Source organism: Vidua chalybeata, chromosome 2 (assembly GCF_026979565.1).
Source record: "Vidua chalybeata isolate OUT-0048 chromosome 2, bVidCha1 merged haplotype, whole genome shotgun sequence".
NCBI classification, from domain to species: Eukaryota; Metazoa; Chordata; class Aves; order Passeriformes; family Viduidae; genus Vidua; species Vidua chalybeata.
The window spans coordinates 92,366,747-92,390,309 of record NC_071531.1 but is presented as its reverse complement, the minus strand read 5'-3'; the positions used below and the strand labels follow the sequence as shown (position 1 = coordinate 92,390,309).

General features: G+C 40.0%; 1 protein-coding gene and 1 long non-coding RNA gene across 2 annotated transcripts in view; both read right to left on the bottom strand.

The window, feature by feature from the left end:
* Nucleotides 1-6,712, bottom strand: part of MTUS2 (microtubule associated scaffold protein 2) — a 157,974-nt gene extending 151,262 nt beyond the window's left edge. Inside the window, exon 1 of the mRNA XM_053934181.1 lies at nt 4,421-6,712. Coding sequence (XP_053790156.1) covers nt 4,421-6,712 — 2,292 coding nt within the window. The remainder of the gene's footprint in view (nt 1-4,420) is intronic.
* A 91-nt stretch (nt 6,713-6,803) lies between these two features.
* The window catches only part of LOC128784675 (uncharacterized), a 93,980-nt gene continuing 77,220 nt past the window's right edge, over nt 6,804-23,563 (bottom strand). Inside the window, exon 2 of the long non-coding RNA XR_008429576.1 lies at nt 6,804-7,035. This is a non-coding gene — a long non-coding RNA (uncharacterized LOC128784675). The remainder of the gene's footprint in view (nt 7,036-23,563) is intronic.

The window sequence follows — 23,563 nt, the reverse complement described above, 5'->3', positions numbered from 1 at the left end:
TTATAAGTATTAGAATATGCACTTCAACATTTGCTATAAAAGCTTTGATCCTAGCTCCTTCAAGAGCTTTAATCCTAATTTAGCAAATCTTTAATATGCTAAGAGACAAGATTGGCCTTAAACTATGAAATACAGAAGAATATCTGAGACCTTTGCACAGGAGCTAGGAGGGCAGATGTAACAAACATTGAGCTTTATAGTTTTGCCCTATTTTTTTTTCCTCTGTTTGCAGTCTAATTTCCTGCCATTAGATCTCTTTCCTTTTTTATCATACTCCTATGACCTATTTAAAGTAAGGATGCAGTTTTTTGCTGTATAATATGAATGATTCTGCAGACTTGGACTGCAGATGTCTGGCTTCTTACTTTCAGCTTCTAGATATGAGATTGTTTTTCTGGATAAGCCTTAGTTATCGTCTCTCTCCCTCATAAATTTATTTCTATCAGATTACACTATGCATACTATCATTTCATACTTAAATGAAAGTTAAGCACCAATGCCAAGTATTTCAGTATAAGGAAAAGAGAAAATCTTTAAATAAAATCTTTAACAGAAAATAAGCATTTTTTATAAACTGGGTCAGTTTATTCAAATCTTCTCTCACCCTATTTCTTTTTCTTTATTGACAGTATGCTAAGAGTAGCAGAAAAGGGCAACAAACATGGACACAAACCCAATCAAACACAAGCATAAAACCTCTTCTCAAGGAAGGAGTCCTTCTCAAGGAGAAGGACTTAGAATAGAATCATTTAGATTGGAAAAGACCCTTAAGATAATCAAGTCCAACTGAATTTGCCCAAATATCTCTCAAGAATTAGATGCTATTTTTTGAAGATCTCAGTTTTGGAGGACATGAACTTGTTATGAAGATTAACTGTGAATTCATGAAGTGCAAAATTCAACTGGTCTCAATAGAATTGTATAAAATTATTGCCATTTTAAAGCTCTTCAGAAATACACGGATTAATATGATCCCTACTAGCACCCTTTAGTAGATTTTTGTATGAGGGACTTCTAGGGAAATGATGTGTTGCAGCTTGCCCACCAGGAAGATCAGCCCAGAGTTTTCTTCTGTCTGCTCATTACCCACAGACCCATGAATAAATTTGTTAAAATGAGCCAGAAAAGTCTGCAACAAATACTTTGAGCATACAGGAACTTCCATAGGCTGGGTATTCCTGAGCAGAGCTGGCAGCATGGCCAGCAGGTACAGATGCCAAACACTTTCCTTCATGTTACTTTGTTTATAACATCATCAAACATTAATGCCTCGAGGAAGAATTTGCTTGTTAAGTGACTGCTTCAGGCAACTCTTTGGGAAAAGAGTTGGCAACATCAGTTCAGGCAGTTCAAATAACAGGATCAAGGGGAGAAACTTTTGGTTTGGCTATAAATAAAACAACTCCCCTAACTCCTTTTTACCTCAGCAGGCTTTTTGTTTCAACAAACTGTAGTCCATCCATTGGACCACAATGATGTCTGTGCTGGGGAACAGACCCAAAAAGATAGTTAAATGGGCAAGTACAGTCTTGGTGAGGCAGGCAGGAGAGATGGTGATCAGCAGATCTCCTTACAGACCCTCACCAGTCAGGGCTCTTAGCAGCAGCCATAAAACAGTGAATAAAGTGGCCAGTGACCACTCTCTGACAGTGCACAGACTGTACCTGTACGGGTAAACTGTCCATCTGCAGACCAGGCTGATCCATGCTGGTCCTTGGGAGCAGCCTCTGGGTGAGCACGCTCTGGCAGAGCTGGATCCTGAGCTGGGAAGTGTGCTCCCAGTCCAGCAGTACAGACAACCTTTCCTGAGCCTTGGAGGCATGTCATTCCACTGTTCAGTTCACTAGGACAGCTACAGTCTTTGGGTCCCTGTAACTTGATTTGCCCTGTAACTTCCCACAGAGGCCACTGAGAGAACAAAGAGCCCCGAAACACCCACTGGTGCTGATGAGAAGAGGGTGAGGTCTACAATGAGATGGGGTTGGGATTTTTGTCTGAGCTGCCCTGAGTGGGCTTTGGCACAGGCAGCTCAAGAAGCCCTGCAGGTTTCTCACTGCACAGAGGCAGCCCTCGAGTCTTTCTCATAGAGTTCTCCAGGCCTTTCCTTGGAGTCTCCTGCCCAAGACAGCACCCTGCTGCTTCTTCTACACCTGGCACCCAGAGGGATATTTAATTGTTCCTACCACTTAGCTGAATGATGCTTAGAGATTACAGCTATTAACACTATCATAGCTATATAAGGAGCTACAAAATGCTAATTAAAACTCTCCAAAGACAATACTGGATGTGTGAAATAGGGAAATCTGGGATTTTTTTTCTCTAACCAAGACAGTGGCCATTGTGCCAGAGTCTCCTTGTCTCCAAAACCTCTGAGTCTTCCACACTCTCCCTTCAGCTCAGTGATTTGGATCTATTTCAATGCACCCTAATTGGTTTCTTTTGGATTACACATCACTCATCTGCTACTAACCCATACTGTGCACAGCTGCTCTTTTAAGCATCTGTTCACCTTCATGGATTGACCATTTTCCTTTCTCTTGATTCATACTGAGCCAAATCAGGATTCCTCCAGCTGGCAGGACAGCCAGGTTATTGCTTTTAAGGTGGCAGTCCAAGAAAGCAGATTCCATCTTCTGCTATCATCTCCTGAATTCTGGCCTAATGCAAACTCATAATGCAAACCACAGTTTGACTTTTTCTTCTCAGACTCTTCTCCAGTCAGTCCAGCTTCTCTGAAGAAGCAGTTTGCTTGGGTTTAGATATTCCCTTGTTGAAATACCCACCAAAAGTCATATTTCATGGAGAAATAAGGGAAGATCCTCTCCAGAAGTGTCCTACTTCTAACCCTAGTCTAGAGAAAATCACACTTGCAGGCTTGCCACAAACCTGAATCCTTCTCATGCTAAAAACAGACCCCAGCAGTGCTCAGAAATCTGTCCTTTGTTCACAGATGTGTCTGCTAATCCTGCCTGATTATCTGAACCCCAACTCTCACAGACACCTGTGGTCTTCAGAGGGTCATGCCACCCTATAAACAGCCAAACAGCCAGTGCACAATCTGGGTCATTTTGGCTTTCATTCCATGTCATGCATTAAACAGTAATAACCTAGTAATTTCCCCTCACCTTATAAAGCAATTGTGAAAATATACTAATGATGGCTGGAATAGACAATCTCCCAAAGACTTTAGTAATTCACTCCCTGGACATAAAATACAAGGGACAGAGCTGAAAACTGAAGTTAAAGGAAAAAGGACAGCAAGCACTGTTCTTTTCTGTGTTTGTGATGAGAAACAACTATAATCTTTGCTCACTTCAGTAGGTTTCTGGTTAGTATGCAATAAGGGTCAATCTACACTCACACGCAGTATCTTAATTTGGGTATTTGCCAGGTTTTGACTGCCAACACTGTCACTAAATTTTTTTATTTCAATGCTGTTCCTTGGAGCTATACTGTATGTAGAACGAGGTAGGGAATAAAATAGCCTTAATGACACTACAAGACACAGAGCAAAAAAACCATATCCTTTTTTTAAAAGACTCATTCAAATAAAACCACTTGTGTTATCTTCAGTGTTTCTATGCAAAGCTTGGTTGTTGGACTACTTCAGGTCCCAAGCAATGGATGCAAGAGCACATGACAGACACAGCTTGCTCTTCCCTGTCCTTCCTCCACCTACCAAGCAAGCTCATCCTTCCTCCACTGTGCTCATCTCCCAGCAGGGATTTTGGGAACCCAAGGCTCCTGCCCAGTTCAGCAAGGCAGAAACACAGTGAGATATCTGGAGCCAGAGGTGTCTAGAGGGATTTCCATCACATTTTGGCTGTTCAGGATAGCTTTCCAGGGAAAAGAAAAAATCTTTTTTGACATGCAGGTCAGTGTAAGAAACAGCATTAAAATTAATCAAAAGTAAATCTGCTTTTGTATTACATATATAATCCAAAAAGAGCTCTGATAGTCCCTGGGTTTCCATACAGCTAAATAGAATGGAATTAGTTTAGACCTCTAGTGCTCTGTCTAAAAAAACCTGCCAACTTTCCTATTTGGAAGGAAGGAAGAGTCTCTATGGGCAAATTACAATCATTTCCCAAAGCTATTCTTTGGGAAGCAAAAAAAAAACAAAAGAAATTATTCAATTCAGCATGTCTTTTCCTTTCTAAACATCCCTATTTATAATACTAGCAGGTGACCAATTTGCTAGAAAATACTGGAAGAACACAGTAACAACTTCCAGCAACAGCTAAGATATCACAACAGGGTCAGTGCCAGAAGCAGTTAGGTAAGATTATTCTTAATGATCACACATTGTTTTAGGATTTATTTCTTATCTGAGGTTTGAGAACTAACTTCTGGCAGCAGCAAATAGCAAATAATCACCACTTGGCACAAAAAAGCAGCTGTCTAAGCTGCAGAAACTTACCTCCTGCAGAAACTTCTCACTCATTGGACCGAAGTGATGACCTGGGGGCCTAATTCCTGACACTACTAGTCCAGAACCAAAGAGTCTTGGCTTCTGGAGGTCAGGTTTAAATTTGTCGTACAGGACGCTGGCGGGCTTCGCCTCCCCTCCGTTGGATGCCTTCTGTTCCGCAGGGATGGGCACGCTGCACGCGGGGCCGTCGAAGGGCAGCCCTGCCGGCGCAAACAAAGGGTCGAGCTGCTCTATTGAACGAGGGTTTCTCCTAATGTACGTGATGATTTTAGGTCTCACGGGTTTGGGCCGGGGGATGGCAGGTTTCATCTCAACGCCTTCTTCCAGCTTTTCACTGCACCCAGTGTCCACATTGGCCTTATCTGTGAGGGAGCCCTTGGGGTGGACCAGGATAGGTTTTGGGATGGCACTGCTGCAAGCACTCTTGATAGGCACTTTAGGGGATAAATTTAACAACTGTGTGCTGTCAATGGGAGGTAGGACTGAGGAGGGTGACAATTTGTCATCATGAAGTGCATAAAGGTCCTTCAAATTACTGTTTGATAGTGTGGGCTGACCATTAACATCCGGCATTGCCATTGGGCGCACAGGAGTTGGGACACATAAAAAGATATCAGCCTTTGTTGGAATGTTACAGCTCTCTGGTGCTTCCCCTGGAGGATGTTTCTCTACATCAACTGTTTCTTTACTTGAAAGTGAAACATTTAAGGTTTCCACATCACTGCTGTGACTGTCAGGTTGTTGATTTGACACTGTCTCCACACTGCATGCTCTGTGATGATCTGAGGGATCAGAAACAGGCACAACAGCATCTTCAGTGCTTTCTTTGACTAGCATCAGTTTATTCTCATTAACTTCCAAGGGTTTGCTGTCAGGTGGATTAATATCATGTGTAGGAGATATCTGTTCACCAACTGTTTCAGTGCAACCTGTGTCAACTTCATGCAAATTTTTGTTTTTTCTTGGTGTCACTTTGACACTGGATTTACTACCGCAAGTGAGTGGAAATATTGTTTCCATTTCCTCATCAGTAAAATATTCCTCACCAGCCTGGGTGGTTGCCCTGCTGTCACTGTCATTGCTTCCTCTCCCTTCCCCACTGATGGTGATATTATCATTTTGCAGTTTATCATCAGGATGAGTTACTACCTGGCTTGACAATGGGTCCTCTACTCTATTACAGGTGTCGTGAAAATGGGATACTTGAAATTTTGATGTGTCAGACCCAGAGCTGTTCTGTTCCTGCACTGATGTATTTTCAGCTCTTGGAGACCCCAGGAACTCTACCAGCATAATTCTCTCTATCTTTTGTGGACACGTATTTTTATATTGTAGAGATGGTGCAGTCCTAAGCTCCAGTTTTTTACTTTTATCACCCTGACCCAATTGTGCTTCTGATTTACTAGCAACCTCATTGAGCTTAACAGCTGAATGTTGAGAATGAGAAGTATGCAGTGTGCTTTCAATGCTAACATTTGGTACATTTTCTAGTTTACTTGTTTTCTTGTTCCCTGAGGTAGATGGTGTGGAATAAAATACAGTCTTTTCCTCTGAGGTATTGTCGAGTGGACAAAACACCATCCCAAGAAAATGATCCGTGGATGTTTTTTGGGATTTCTCTGTACTTCCTACCAAGTGGTGAGACCTGTCGATGGAGTCCAATGATGCAGAAAGCAGACGTTTACATGACACACGGCCAACGCTGTCTTTTGCAAATGTTTCGGGCTGAGGAGAAAATTTACTTGGTCTTCCCAAAGAAAGCCTTTTTATTCTCTCCACCTCCACAGTCCTGGACATTTTTCCCTTAGGAAAGTTCTGGGTAAAATCAATATTCCCTTTGGAGACAACCTCCAGGTTGGCATCATTTGTGCTACTTTTTAAATTGGACAGACTTTGTCCTCGGCTAATCCTGATATGCTTTGATATATCCTTAACTTCGCTGGTCCTACAATCTTTCCCCATTTCCCTGCTTGTGGTGGAGGGCAGCTTACTTTCCTGTGCACTGGTGTGACAGGTTCGAGAGTCTTTGAAGGTCAGAAGTTTATTCTGCTCTGTAGGCAGATGAGTCATTTTCTCTGTTCCTCCAGAGTATATGTTCCCACTCTCATCTGTCAAATCATGTTTCTTAACATCCCCATCAGTGGTTCTAACTTTTGTTACAATTTGGTTGGCATTGGTATCCCCAACATTCACTATGCTTTCATTATTGTTTCTTATTTCACCACGGTTGTCGTGAACCTGGGAATAACATGACTTGTTTGGAATTAGTGGAGCACTCATTTTGAAGCTTTAGGTGACTGCTTTTTTTTTTTTTTTTTTTTTTTTTTTTTTGGCAGTTCTAATTACTGAGAAGGTGTTTTTCCCTATCAGGTTAACTTTTATGCATGCTTCAGTTATATATTTAAATTAGAACTGATCAGTAGAAAATTCATCATCAAAAGGCTTGAAGTCTCTTCTCAGAGTCACATTTTTCTGCTGCTTAGTTGTCTTTTCTGTAGCTTCTGGACCTAGGAAATCTTTATGATGTGCTGTAGAGAGGTTCAACAAAAGCAAAATAGATCTGCCAAGTTCCCTCTGAATGACAGCCAGTTAATCCAGCCAACCTAAGGGAAAAAAAAAAACCAAACACAAATAAAACAAAAACCCAAACAGACAACATTACACTGATGTCAGGAATCATGCTAACTAAATCAAACTTAAAATCAACAGCACTCCCAGGTATAACCCCAGGACAGAGTGTTTTCAAACACTTTAAATGCTGTTTCAATTACAGCTTTGCTCCCAGCAAAATTTCTTAGTGTACCACAGATCTCTGACTCGAGAAGTTACACAGCAAAAACTGTCCTCATTAGAGGAGTGGTTGTTACTGTTTTTAAGACACATAGGTTTACAACTGGAAATAGGCAAAAATAGCCAGGTGAGGGTGGGATCCAGTCTTGAGGGTCTAAACATTTACATATTGTTTCAACAATTATTACACCAAGAGCGGCTACTGAAGCATTTAAAGCATCACTGTATAGATTAGCCATCAATAATAAAATTCCAGGTCCATAGAAGTTGTTTATGGGTTTTTCTCCTTGGCTTTTAGGAATCACTGCTATTCTTGTGCTGACACCCCAGTCCCTTTGATATTTCTTAGCCATATTTATAGATTCCAAGAAAGCAAAAGCTATACCTGGAGGCCTGCAAAGGAAAAATATATTTTTTTCTGAGATAGATGAATGTGTGCATTTTTAAATATATGGGATTATACATCAATCCCAATACAGTACATCTCTTTTTGGCTCCTACACACGTTTGGCTTCAGGAGCTCAGATTTTGTCCTCTATCATCTCCAACAAGATGAAGGTGAGATTTCTGTCTATTCCATGCATAAATTCACTCTCTGTGATATTTCTTGTACCCTGTGTGTTCATACCCTTCATCATAAAGAAACATGGACACTGGAAATTGGAACATGCTCCACAGTTCCCAGAAGCTGGACTTCAAAGTACTTGTGATACTCCCAGATGTGCTGGGTTTCTAGCCAGGGGCTCACAGGGGCACTACTTAGAAGTGCAGAATAAGTCCAGTGCTCTGACTACAGTAGCTGGGTGCCAGTCTGGGTCCCTGTGTTCACTGAAAGCATCTTCACACACAGTATGCAGAGAGACCATGCTGGTGTGCTTTAGAGACCAGACCAAGCACTTTGGCTTAATGTTGCTAGTACAAATTTATTAACATGAAGATCTGGAAAGACCTGGTCTCCTCTGAAACACAGGGCACTGCTCAGCCTCAGGATGCTGCCAGTTGAGACTAAGCCCTTAAAGCTGACAAGGATGGACTCTATGCACTCGACATTCCAATTTCATCTCTTCATCTGTTCTTGTGACATCCAGCCCCAGATGTCAAAGACTTGAAGAATCCACTACATTCTTACAATTAACATCCATAAAATTACCCAAAGATACTTTTTTTTTTTTTTTCAGAATATTGCCTGCTTAACTTTGTAACGTGTCTCATGACTATCATTACAATAACTACACTGCTTCTAAATAATACCAGGTTCCATTCTGCTACAGAACATGCAGGACTCCAACTAAATTAATGTAAAAATATAATCTATTTTCCTGTTATGGAATACAAACTTTGGAACTTGGTTCAGTAAATGTGTTGAGCATTTACATATTGTGATAGGCCCATTTGGAAGTAAGAAACATGGTTTTGTGGTGCATTTAGGACTTTAGATTTGATCATTCTTCTGTAAATAGCTGCTATTTAAGAAGCTTTGGCTTGGATTTTCTGCAAGATAGTTTATTTTAAATAGCAGTGTCCAGGCTCAACTTCACTATGCTCTTTGGAGTCAGTGAGATGAAAAGACTCAGCTGTGTCTGGGTTCTGCTGGCTCTTCCTCTATTTTTTATTACTCACCTCTCTTGACTGATGTTGGCTGACATACACACATCTGAAGTCACTCTCTGCTGTGCAGGAATGCTCTGAGATGAGAGGGACATGAACCTCCTAACTCTTCATATGCACTCATCAGAATGGGAGAAGGGAATAAGAGGAGTCTCGAGCTCAACAAAGACAACACTACATCACTTAGCAGCATTTCACTAGGGACTCTGGACAAGAAACATGTCTGCAACCTTGAACAGTGAACTTGGTATATTTAAGGATTTATATAGATAAATTTTTCTTGATACTGTATAATGCAAAAATATCCCCTCTGAACCACTGAGAGTAGAAAATGAAGTCATAGCTGCCCATGTCACAGCATCTTGACAGGATGTATAACTGTATTGGTGAAAACAAAACAAAACAAAACAAAAACCCTTTACGAAGTGATGTGAACATGCTAGACAGTGGAACAAAATTATATCCACCAGACTATGTTTAGCTATGAATCCCAGAAGGAGAAGAAAAGTTCAAGGAGCCAGAAACACAATTAAATACTTCTGTTTAACTCCAGCCATATCAGGTTCCTTCTAAGATGTCTATCTCTTATGAGACTCTATTTTAAACCTGAGCCCATTTAATGATGATCTAAGAAAGAAGTCTACAAGAGTTTCTTCCCATCTGATATTGCATTTCCTTCACTACACTCCAAGTTACATTTGGCCAGCAGATCTCACCCTAACCTCTGGAGACATCAGGAGGAAGAAGCTGAGCTGGATGATTTTTGCCCCAGGACATGCAGCAGGGACTGCATCAGCAGAGCTCAAGTTTGTAAAATAAAACTGTCTGGAAAAAGAATGTAGCAGCCCGCTTCTGAATAGTAACAGCAGTGCTTTTTTGGTTAGACAAGCACTGGAGAAATATTGTTATCCTCAATAGGAATTGAAAAAAGAAAAATGGTGAAGAATTCCGCACTATTGATTGTTTGCTCTGTTTTCAATTTGCCACAAAAAACAGAACAGAAATAATTATGAGATATGCAAAGGAATTATCAAAGCACGTGGACAAATAAAAATGGATATAAAGAAATAAAACCTGAAACATGTTGAGAATTTGCTTCCTCTATAAACATTTCCTAATGCAGGCTGTTACAGCTGTTTACCCATCCCAGTACTGAGAGTCTAAACCCAGAATATTTACAGCAAGATACACTAAAAACATCTGGGTGTTCTGGTAACACTGTGCGCGGTTTAGACTGATTGCTCATTCAGTACCATGTGTATGAGAAGCACCTGAACACTTCATTAATGGCCTGCCCCTGAACTGATGCCTCTTGCTACTACCATAAAACAAAACAAAACAAATCAACCCCAAACAACAAAAAACAATAGGTTTGTAAGTTGCTGGGGCAGAGCCAGTAGCCTGCGAAAGGTCAGCCATGGGCCAGCATCCCTCTTCAGCTGCCCACTCCTGCAAGGTAAAAGCTCTCAACCCAATGGAGTGGTGGGTCGTGCTGCCCAAGAAATGGGATTACACAGGCAGGTTGTTCACCTGGAGAGGATTCCAGGTAGACCTCATTGCAGCCTTTTAGTACTTAGAGGGAGCTTATAAAAAGGAGGGAGAATGACTTTTTACAAGAGCGGATATTCATAGGAGAAGGAGAAATAGTTTTAAACTAAAAGAAGAGAGATTTAGATAATATATTAGGAAAAAATTCTTTACTGTGAGAGTGGTGAAGCACTGGAATAGGTTGCCAAAAGAAGTTGTGGTTGCTTCATCCTTGGAAGTGTGCAAGGCCAGGTTGGACAGGGCTTCGAACAATCTGATCAGTGGAATGGGTTCCTGCCCATGGCAGGGGGTTGGAACTAGAAAATCTTTAAGGCCCCATTCAACCCAAGCCACTCTATGAGTCTGCAGTGCACAGGGGGAACCTGTGCACCAGCCCACTTGGCAATGACTCAGAGAGGAGTCAGGAGGCCTGATGGGGTCTTTGTCCTCACAGAAAGCAGCTATGACTGCTTGATCACAACTCAGTTCAAAGCACAAAGTGCTTTCAAAGCACAAACCAGACATTTTCCTCAGAGGCTATCATGATCAAGAGCTCCAAGTTTTTAAACTCCTGCAGTATTCTGGACAAGGGCTGAGCACAAACTCCAGCTCTGCTGCCCTCTGCACAAGCAGCACACATCCAAAGGATGAGAGTCTTGGATGCATTACAACACCCACGGATAAACTCCTGCAGAAGAACACCCTCAGGAAGAAATCTTGCCCATGAAAAAGACACTCAAGACACTCCTGTTGCCTGACCAGTGCAGTGATACAGGGAGACAGATGAAAGCAGATGAGGGATATATTTGTACGAGGTGGGAAACAGATGTGGTTTTTACAGTTACTACAGAAAACGGAACAGATGCCTCCTGAAATGCACAGTTGTCCCAAGAAATGCCACTGGGGAGATTTGGAAAACCAGGCAGAGTCTCACTGAGGCCTTCTCTGGGAGACAAGATACCACCACATCCAATGCCAGCACTGCAGGCTGCCAAGAGCTGAGCCCATAGATGAAACAAATACAGTGCTGGATGGAAAGGAGGTGGGAATATCTCCTTGGGAAACCCAAATCTTCATAAAGAACTGCTTCTGATGGTGACAGAAGCTGAAAGCTGATACCAGGATATTAAAAAAAAAAAAGAGCCAGTAAACCTTTTGGAGTGGGTAATGTACAATTGGAATTAATTAAAAGTGCTAGAAAAGTGCTCACCCAGGCATGTGATAATTTTGTTAATATGATTTGGAAGGGTGAGAACTAAAGATTTGGATACAGTCCCCAACAGCTTCTATTCATAATGAAGCAGACACAGCTGTTTGAGGAAATTACAGCATAATCTCATCTTTGGCAGATCCTGTGGAAATGTTGCTGTCTGTCATAAAGAGGACAGTACTTCAGAGAGACAACTTTCTGCCTGACAAGCAATTAGAACATAGGCAGAGAAGAGATTATGTTAAATTTTTACACACTGGAAAGTGGCAGGAAGGCAGTTCTGATTCAAAAGTAAAACTGAAATTATTTGAAGATATTAAAAGCTTTTGTAGAGTGCGGCTCTGTAGCATTTCCAGAATTTCATTGTTTTAGTATGTTTAATGTCTCTGTAGTCCATAAATTTTAATGATTTCATGATTGCATATTTTATACCTTTATAAGTATAATTATAAAATCTGAAGATAGAACAGCTTACGGTTTCATAGGCCAAGGCAATTTTTTCTGTTAAACTTTAATTTTTGTTCAATAATAAAATAGATTTCATTTTATCTAAATCATTAATAAATTTATGCTGGTCTATCAAATCAAATCAGTCAATCAATGGTCTATCTAATCAATTTATGCTGGTCTATCAAATTTTATAAAAATTATTATGAACAAAACAGACTTCAAACACTTGCCATATTTAGCTTCAAAATTTTCTAAATCAAACATTTTCAATTTCAGTTTCAAATAATATTTCAAGATCAAATTTACCTCATCTTGCGAAGATTTTCAAATGGCAAGTCAGGTAACACAGAATGGTTACTTCCCCTACCCAAATTAGTATTTTTATTTTCCTCAGTAACAGGGTGATAACAAGCCTAGTGAAGAGCTCCTGATTCTTGCTTTTGCTAGACTTAGGATGAGCCATTTCTTTTTGGCTTTTTTCCCTGTATTTCCAGAGAGATTTTTGGTTCAAGCCTTCAGTAATACAATTTCCTTATACAACACACCTGAGAGATCCCTTGGAAGCAGCACCACTTCCAGTTTGCTGGAAATCACCACCCCATGCAACACTCCTGAAAGCACAGCCAAAGGTAAAGGTGCTAAAGCAAGGCTGTCCCCTGACCTTCCCAAAGGAGGGGAGGTGGCAGCACATGAAACAACAGGACTGAAAAATAAGCTGCCAGCATGAGACTCCAGCCCTGGAAATCACTGTAGCAGCTGGCAGTGTCATGATGTGCAATTGGCTTGCAAGTACAACTTTCTTTTCTGAATAAACTGAGAAAAACCTGAAGGTGATGTTCCACGTCAGAAGCACTTAAAAGCATCCTCAGTTGCCTGTGTATGGCAGCTGGAGGACACCACCAAACGGATGGAGCAAAGGGAATGCACTGCTTTTCCTTTGGCTGAACATTCCTCATCAGCACTGGAGTGATTTATCTCACAAACCCTACTGAGAATGGGAAACAACCATGACCACGTGCTCTCAGCTAAAGAAACCTGCATTTTCACGGTCTCCCTGGGGAAAACACCCACAATTTTTCCTGCCATGGCAGTGGCAATGGCAATGCAAGAGCAAAAATTTTTGTACAGCTTTGTAACCTTCCCAAATAATGTATATAATTTTATTTTCTTAAGAAACTTGTAAATGTGTGAGTTTGGTGGGGAGTTTTATGGCAAAACTCCATTTTGTAATATAATACTCTAATAATTTATTACCTGTGAGGGCTGAATTCCCAAAGTGCATTATATGGAAAGTATCCTGCTGACTGCTATTTCAAAGGAGTACAAGATTTGGGATTAAAGATTCTCATTATCAAAACTGACAGATTATTTTCATTATTAACATCAATCAAGTCTTCACCAGGCATATACCTGAATAGTTGTTTTTCAAGACTTCTTTATTTTTACATTTCTACTTGCTTTCAAATATCCAGTGCTGGATAAGACAGCATACTCTGATATAAGCAATCCTATTAATTAGTTATCCCCCAAAAGGCAGAAGTCTCTGTCTTAGCAATGGCAACCAGGAGGCTGATTGATAATCACAGCAACTAACCTTTGAAAAAATATCTGATTTTATTTTAATTCCAGATAAGCACATCTGGCTAAAGGTATAGGAACAGCTCATACTTTCTGGGGCACAATGCTGTTCAATTTGAGGACTTGAAAGAAAAACAAACATCAGAACCTCAGGGAAAGCCACTGTGAAGACAGTATCAGATAAGGGCATCCTGGCTTTTTAAGTAGTTATGAGCTGGTAAATCAAGCAAGGCAAGGGTTCAGCCCAAGCCATGGATATCTTTACTGCCGCAGCCATGAGCAAAACACAGGCAGCACAAGAAAAGCTCGAATCAAAACCCCAAAGGAGAGAAAATTATCACTTATCACCCCAAGGCACCACACCACAGAGCAAATGAAAATGACAAGAAAGAAAGCAGTAAAGAAGTTTCCTTGGAGAAAAACTACAGTCAAGCCAAAAACTGATGTCTCCCAAACAAGTGCAAACAAACGGAAGAAAAATTCTGTATCAAATCAAGTCCATGCTGCCACAGCGCAGGCCATCTGTTACACACTGAGACATTACCCAGGGGTCAACCCCAAACAGGAGGCATGGGGACAGCCCTCTGCACTCTTTCTTTTGCCCAGATGCCAGCAGGGGCACCACACATGCCCCACTGCACCACTGAGCACTCCTGGGCACAGTGCCACTGATGGAAACAGGAGATTGCAGTGAAGGTGAGAGAGGCACCATCAGCTCCTACTGCTCTCTTTCAGAACAGAGGGAGCAGCAAAGCATCCTTTCTGGTGCCTTCACCTCCCAGAGCCCAGCCAGAAACTTACTATATCCCTCTCTATCCAAAAACATGAACTGCAGTTCATCATAAAATCTGCAACAGCTGGACGGTGGATGCGTGGGGCCCCAAAACACTGCTTAATTTATTTATGTGCAGCACAAAATCTTGACATGGAAAGGGGATTGTGAAATGTTTCCAAATTTTTTTTTTTTTTTTTGCTAAGACTGCTAAATATTTCCTAGCTTCCAAAAAACATCTGGAAGATAGAAATAAATAGATTTAGTTGTAACACTCAAACATGAAAAAAAGTTCATAAATTTGCTTCCTATTGAGCAAAAAACCCAGAAACTCAGAAGCTTTGTCTACTCCAGCAAATTTACCCACTGCTGATAAAGCAGTTGCAGCTGATACTGAACTCAGCTTAACTTCAAGTGTAGCCAAGGGTAAACTGTCTTTCCACATCATTTCTTGAATTCTACTGAATTCAACAGCAGGTAAATGTGTCAGTTCTCAATTGAATCCCTAAATATGAATTTAGAACCCTAATTTTAGATTGCTAGGTTTGCACATTTTCGTTTGAACCATGACCAGTTCTGTAATGCCATCAAATTTCAGAAATGCTACTGCAGCCAAACTTTCTAAACATTACTGCAATCCATCAGTAAAAACTGAAACAAATGTGAAGCATTATCAGAAATTCTGCTCATTTGCTTTAACCTCAGTAAAAAAGCATCTTCCATAATTTGATCTATATTTCCAAAATGCCACCGTATTTCCAAAATATGGATCAAACATTGGAGATTTGGAAATCTACATTTCCAAAATGTAGAACAAATTATGACATGTGACTACAGACCTAAGGGAAGAAAAAAGCCACATTTAATTTGTTTTAAAAAGCAGTGTCAGGAATGAAAACTGTGTTAAAAACTGCGTTAAAGACTGTGCTCTGCGCCAGAGGAGCCTGGTTGCAACAGTTACTACAACCAACTGAAGAGCATAAATCTCGGTGTGCTTTTATTAACAATTTTACTTTACTATCCGGCTCAGTAAAGGAGATTAATTAGGTTTTCAGCTGTAATTCCAACTGTTAGTAAGGTAGGAGGAACATATACAATTATTCTGCTCAGGCCACTCCAACTGAGAAGCTGGAACTTCAGATGCCACGCTGCCCACCTGCACCACATGTCTGTGGAGGCCAAGGGCTCAGCAAGGGAGAACTGGCAAGGGAGTTCTCACCTGGGAGCACAGAAGGCAGAATGCAAAATCTTAACATTCAGAAAGGTGAAGTGGAACTAATGCATTATCTACCTGCTGCTATTGATCCTGAAAATGTACAACAAGCACTCCACAGCCAACACTGCTCTTTAAACAATTACATTTGCTCCACTTAAAAAATTTTGTGTATGCTGCTCAAAAACACTTAGAACAAATTGTCTGTCAAAAGATTGCATCCCCATTTTCATAAATTAACAGAAATTTGATTCAGCTACAGCACACTATCACCATGCATTCCAATCAGAAAAGCTCACGTACTTAGGGATTGCTTTCCCTATTGTATTTTTCAACATCAAATTTATATACAATAAAATTACAGGATTTAATAGCTTTTTGCTTATGTTTATTTTTTAATGCTGTTAATTAGCACCCAAAGTTGTGCCCCAGGCATCTCCTGTACCTATTAGATACAGATCAGCTGAAAATCAGCAAGCCCCCACCTCCTCAGCCTGAAGATAAAGGGATATTTTGAGTTCAATGTTTCAACTTGCAGTAGTCCCACTTTCCACTTACCCCAACCATACACTTGTTTTCCCTCCCTCCTTCTGAAGCTGGGAAGAGGTTCAGGCTTTGAAGCATGTGCCAAAAAGCTGGGCTCTTAAGGCAAAACACTGAAATCAGGTAAAAAAAAATGGGGTGCTGTAAAGGAAGCACTTGCAAATTCCCTTCCTTCTTCCTCCAGTTTGACTGCATCTGCAAACTGGAGGAAGAAGGATGTGGTGTCCCAAGGAACTGCTCAAGACTTTCCAGCTTTGCTGGTGGAGCTGGTTGGGGGATGAGTGCTGGTGCAGGACAAGCTGAACATGAGTCAGCAGTGTGTCCTTGCTGCAGCAAAGGTTAACCCTGTACTGACCTGCTTTAGCCAGAGAGTGGCCAGCAGGTCAAGGAAGTGACCCTGCCCTCTGCTTGGCATGCACGAGGCATCTGGAGCACCGTGTCCAAGTGTGGGGCCTTGGGCTGCTGAGACTGAACAGGATCCACAGAAGGGCTACCAAGAGGATTACAGATCTGGGGCATAAAAATAATGAATACAGGGCCAAGGGGTCAGGGTTGTGTTAGCCTGAAAGATTGGAGCATGGGAGTGACCTAATAGCTTCTTCTCAACTAACTAGAAAGGGGAATAATAGAGAAAACAGAGCCAGACTCACCTCCTAGGTGTCCAGCCAAAGAAAAAGAAGCAAAAGGACAATCAAGCTGCAATAAGGAACATAAGAGGAATGTGAGGAATGTAAGAGGGAAAAAGTGTTATAATCACAGAGGTGAAGCACTGGCACAGATCACCCAGAGGGGTTATACAGTCTCCATCCTTGGAGATTCAAAAGGGTTCTGAGCATCCTGACCTAAAATTGGTCCAGTTGTGAGCATGGCTTGGAGTAGGTGAAGTCAGACAGAGGTCCATTTTTTTAATCAATTTTTTCCATGGTTCTGACAGCAGCAACTTCAAAGGGAGAGAAATTCCTTCGGCAAGGACACACTGCTGGAAATGCCTCTGAACAAGACACAGTGCAGCCTGAAATTATTATTTTTATCTGCAATAAAGTAAATTTTACCCAAAAAGAGTACCCAGAAAATGTAGCAGCCATTATTTGCTCAGCACTCCAGGGAGAAGAATCACCTGTAGTGTAAAGCTACTTTGCAGTTAAAAGCCCCAGTTTTGGGTTAGAAGAAGCAATAATGCTGGAGCCACCAAGGATGTGGCAGAGACAAGGTACCTAATATTTACCAGTGAGTTACAGTAGCTCAGGTAAAACTGGCAGGCACAAGTTCTCAGCAAACAGGAGAATACAATCCTTCTTCATCCCACAATATTTATTATTAAACCTATTGAGTTTTAGGCTGGCTCTATGTCTCCTGGCCAAGGCATTTCATAGTGTGGCCATGGTTAGATGACAAAGTAAGGAGACAAAATGAATGTGACACCTATAAGAATCTACTTAGTGCAGGTAAATCAGTGCTACTTAGTGAGTGCTAAAACTAAGTGAGCTAAAACTAGTGAGCTAAAACTAGTGAGCTAAAACTCAAAAGATCATTCCAAACACTAGTTTCATATAACTAAACACTAAACTATTAATTGTAAAAACATTTAGCAATGGCTAGCTGTCCCAGGATTCTGCTAACTCCTGTGGGGAAAAAACTGAAGCTAAAAACGGCTCGTTACTCTAAATACCCTCTCTGCTGAACCTGGTATGTGAGTGCTACACTGAGATCCTTTCTCACTTAAAAGTGTCAGAGAAACAGGACAAGAAATTTCCTCTGTTTGACATCTGTGACATTTTTGTCAGTGAATTATTATTGCCAGAAAATTATAGTGCCTATTTTCTTCATTATGTTAAATTAATTCTCCCAGTGACATACAGACAAGAATAGACTCAGCTGTTCAAATTCACCTTGGTGGAGCAAGTAAAAGTTTTAGGCTACTTGCTGGCACGATGGTGTGAGAGAGAGAAATAGCCTTGACTCTGTGCAAGTGCTGCTCAGCAATAAAGAAAACATCCCTGAATTATGAACACTGTTTCCAGCACAAATCTGAAACACAGTACCACATTAGCTGCTGTAAAGAAAAATAACTCTATTCAAGCCAAAAGCAGCACATTAAATTATGTTAAAACTTCTTTTATTCTACCTGAATCAGCAGCATATTCCTTCAGTAAAACCCTACATCCTATTAGAGTAACAAATTCCATGCTATAAGGGTAATTACAGCCGTTAAAAACAGAAGTCTTTTCTATCAGGAAAATAAGCAGAAAATCAAAAAGAACTCAAGAAATAAGGCGGACCATTTCAATCTGTCAGGAGGAGAAAAAAATATACTACAACCAACTCTACCACTTGCAAAATGTGTATCTCAATCTGAATAAATATGTAATGATGACTAATGAGTAATACTGCAATAATGCACAGCTGGACATGGCCAAGCTTTGGTCTGAGCTGCAGCAGGGCAGTCATCCCACCTGCCCTTACCCAATAAGGCATCATCCACTTTCAGGAAGTCTGTGGGACTGTGTCTGATTTTCCCAAAGTAAAGAAGTCTTGGTGATCCAAAGCTGCCATTTTATTTTCTTTCTTAGATACTTCAGCACCCAGAGGAAAAAAAAATTCTAAATAAAATATCTACTGTTGGCTTCCTTCAGCCTCATAATCCACAGTGCACCAGTAGCCAAGTAGTCAGTAATATTCACTCATTGTGTCCTTAACTGGAAAGATATTGTAGATGTTTGGAAACAGTTATAAAAGAAGACAGCACTGGAAAAGAGCAGACAACAATTTACCTACATGTTCTCAAAGAACTACAGAAGGAATGTATATGGGCTAACTACTATATTTTCAAATTCATTCTGAGTACTTTTAATACACATAAAAGTTGTTTGGAGTGTTAGGCAGATCACAATATAACACTCAGATGTAGAAATGTTGCACTAATGGGAAAAATAAAGATTGCTTTTCCTTGAAAATGCAGGGATCTGCACCTCAAATACATTTCTGAGTATGTCAATGTTTCAGTAAAAAATTGCAGGTCATCAAGAAAAACACAGGATAAATACTTAGTAGGAGAGCAGTACCCCATAATTAACCTCTGCATGCCAGTAAGGTTCATCTAACATTGTACGTAAATTTCATAAGGAGACATGGAAATATCATTAGATGTTTTTAAGAACATTTTAGACAAATCTTAAAAATTATGCAATTCTAGATTATCTTGCCTTGAAGAAGAGGAATGGATAATGTGACCTCCCTCCCAATCTTATTCTGTAACTTATCTGTGAAATTTTGGGAAAAAGCAGTTAAAAAAACTAATACATGCAACATGGATAAATAATGACTGTGGGAACTATAAACTCATGTCCAGCAAATGCTTCCATATGCGCTGAACTTTTTTATCTTAAGTCATCTTACAGATGTCAAGTAGATGACTCAGAGCAGTAAAATTATGGACATGCCACAGTGTTTGCACTGTGAGTACAATAACTCTCACTTCTGTACAGCATGAGGAAAGATGACTGCTCACACTTTTATGCTGCCTCTTCGAGAGATTCCAAATAAAAATAATTAATGTCTGGAAACATCTGGCTAGAGAAGAGCTCTGGTAGTTTGTACAAGAAACACTTGTAGACATAGAAAAAGTGATGGGACAATTAATCAGTACGTTTGTAATGTGTTTGTACATTCATTTGGAGGGTATGGAGATGGAATAAGAATGATCTAGTGTCAGAAGCTCCCACTTTTGCAGTCAGGATGTCTTGACACCAAACGTTTTAGGATACTGGCACATTCTTACCATATATCTATTGTCAGTATCGAAGTAAAGTGTTTTTGTTCAATATTACAGGATACTTCTCTACAGCTAACAAGTGGATGAGTCAATGATGATTTGTGGATATAAATCCAATCATATACCAATTTTGTGGGGAGTATTTCTCAGGATGGGATCTCTTAGGACTGGTCTGGCTCTGGCCAAAGCACAGATAGTAGGCATGATTCCTAGACAGAGCTCTAGGGATCTTCTTGCAATGCTTACACAAAAGGAGTGATAAAGGCTGTTACGTCACACCTGGTTTGTCTTCACTGGACAATATGCACTATGTCAGATAACCACTTCAATAGCTTTGATGTAATTGCTTAGAGGGTTGGATCTGAAAAAGAAATAGCAGTTAAGCTGGTCTAACATACAATACTCCTAAAGTAACACTATTAGTGGTAATAGAAAGAAAATGAGAAAAGGAAAATTAAAGTGAAATGAACATTTCTCCTGCTGTGACTCAGTCCTGCACCATGAGCTTTACTAGGGGCATTTTTACTGCCTTGAATGGCACAGGACCAAGCCTATTGCTATAATCATTAAAAGTGATTAAAAGAGAGTACTGAAAAATAAACATCATGAAACTATTGCCCTCATGCTACAAAATGGATTATATATGGAACTTGTTCATTTAGTCTCATTGTTTACTTACAGTAACTTACACAAGGCAATAAGGGACTATAAATATACAAAAGCACAAGGGAGGAATGAAAATATCCCCTTGCCAGTAGTAAGAGTAAAGATGTAGGGTGTCTCTTGGGTATTCCACGCTTCTGAAAGTGAATTAACTTTCAAGAAACTTTCCGCTGGTTAACTTACAATGATGGCAGTAAATACAATAGAAAAACTGCAAGAGTGCCTTTTTAATAATTGTGTGGTTTGTCTTCTTTTATTTGGCAAAGTGTCTAAATACCGTTGCGGCATTATATTAAACCACCTCACAAAAGTCTCAATCAGCTAATGTACCATTGCTGGGCTTGAAAAAACATAAAGAAGACCTATTTATAGGTAACTTCTCTGTGCTCAGTGTTTTGGGGTTTTTATTCTTTCAAGGAAGGAAGGCTGTTGCCAAAAACTACATGCCAGTATCATTTGGCAAACTTTCTGTAGCATTATCTGATCTGCAGAGACATTAAATCTGTACTGCAAATACATATTCAACAACTTATTAGAAGGTGGAATTTGTGGCCTGTTACACAAACACATATACAGTTGATAAGTCATAATAAAACAGCTGTTGTGGAAATATTTCCCCATGATTCACTCAATGCAAGCAACATATATGCAGCTGACATCTTACTGAAAAATCTTGGAAAGCCCGCTGACAGAAGTAGGTGTACACAATCATTAGCTGTGCTGCCATTCTCATATACCTTTGTCCCCCTTTGCCTTTATTGCACTCAAAAGCTGCATCTTACACTAACTATAGGCTGCTTTTTAAAAAAGGACTGCTTATGTAGGAGCTTTAGCATCTGAATTATTATACACCAGGTGATTTTAGAAATAGGGAACAGCCATGTGAAAGGTTTTCTGCCCTTGTTTGCACGTAAAGTTTAAATAACTAACATAGGTTTTCAGGAATAACACACTAGATGGTAAATTTCAGCCTAGACACAGATTTTTTTTTTTTAAATTAATGAAGAGAAACCATTTACAGCAGGGCTTTTTTAAGACAGGAGAGTTTTTTGCAAAACAGTGATAGACTCTTCACTGTACAATAGCAGTGGGCATTACCATAATGTAAACACAGGATGTTACAAGCTGTGGGGACAGTTCTGCAGATCTTAAATCCATGCAAAACCTATCCAAGACCTTAATTACTTCCTCTGTAATACACATATACCTAATCATATTTCAACTTCCATCTTCTCTCCTTCCTCTCCCATAGTCTTGACATCTATTTCTAGTTCTGTTCAAACTACAAGCATGTAGAAAATTCTTTTATCTTATCCTCGGGGAAAGTGCAAAGCATCAACAAGAGGTAACAAAGTCTCTACAATATCTATCCTCTTTATTAACTGAAAAATTCCAGCCAGTTTCATATGTTGCAGGAGTAGGCAAAAAAATCTATGGTGTGAGTGCATAAGGAGTCAGATGGTGTCTCTGATCCAGTTTCTGCTATGTGATCTGACGTCTGTGCTCCTATCATAGACATGAAAGCAAAGACATACAACTGCACTGAAATACAATCAAAATTTTTCTGTACTTTGGTCTTACTGCACATACTCACATTTTTAGGATGGTCTTTGAAGTTATATGATTCAGCAAGGACATTTTCTGCTAAAACACAAGGCTCACAAAAACAACGACAAGCAAGAAACAGATTTCAGAATTGACAAGTTACCTGTGTTAGGGCGTTATTGATTTTGATTCTGTGAATTGATTTTTAGGATGAAAGGAATATTAGATCACAGAGACCATGGTATTTGATCATGCAGTTGAATCTGGGGTATTCAAAGGCATTGTGTGTTGACACCAAGAATGTGGACAAATTAAAGGATTTCAGTGCCTGAGAAACCAGGCACAGACATGCAAGATGAAGGTATAAGAAGGCCTGAAATCCATGCACAGCCGGGAGCTGATGTGCTGCCTGCACCGGCAATGGTCCAGGCCAACAATGATGCCTCCTGACACAGTGAAAAAATTATGAGTTCTCTTGTCTTTGCTAATTTCTTTCCAGTCTTAAATCTGTTCAGGATTTGGAAGCTAAGCTTCTCAACAAAGGTTTATCATTCAAGTAATTAAGAAATGATTGTTTGTACCTCTTATCTCTGTTACTCAGAGACATGGCCACCAGTGTTTCATCGCCAATTGTTTAGAGAATGCAAAAAATCCCACAAGCTAAAGTGAGTCTGCATTCCTCCCTCCTCATCCCCCATCAGATATAAATAAATCTAAAAAACATTTGGTAAATTGCATGTTAGAATAAAAATACCACCAGATTAGTGAAGGCCACTAGCAGAAGTCCTGTATCACAATTGCATCAAGAGATTTTAAATTCTAAGCTATTACACTCACATACTTGTATATTGCTATTTGGGAATGGCTCAACATCTCAGCGCTCAGAGAACACTTGGGAAGTACCTAATTTTGTCTTACTCTTACTTTAAATATTGCAGGATGGTGGAAGAAGCCGTGTGAGAGCAGCCTTGATATAAATACAGAAGCTAAAAGCCCTGGGTGAGGCAGGACTCACATGAAGTTCAAATTTATCTTTTTCAAACCCTGTGTAATGAAGAGAACATAGTGAGTGGTTCGGTAAAGATCTGCAGATAAATGTGCACCCAAATCAATCACCTCAATAGTTTCCAGTGACATATGAATTAATACAAAATTAAATTTCTTAAGAGGAACTTTAGGAATAAAATACCTACATTTATTAATAAGATCACTTGTTAGATATAAACTTGGCTTTAGCTGAAAGACTACACTGTGGGAAGCATATGTGAACTCCTCTGTAGAATAGCTCTTATCACCAAAAAGAGTCTCTTTGGATCAGGTTTTGCATATAAAAAGAGATTATCAGTGAAAATTATCCCATGTGAACTGTGTTACTTTGTTTACACAGAATGTCCCCTTTAATTTTTTTTATAATGAATGATGTTTCAAATTCATCATGTCAGATGAAGATACAACAATTA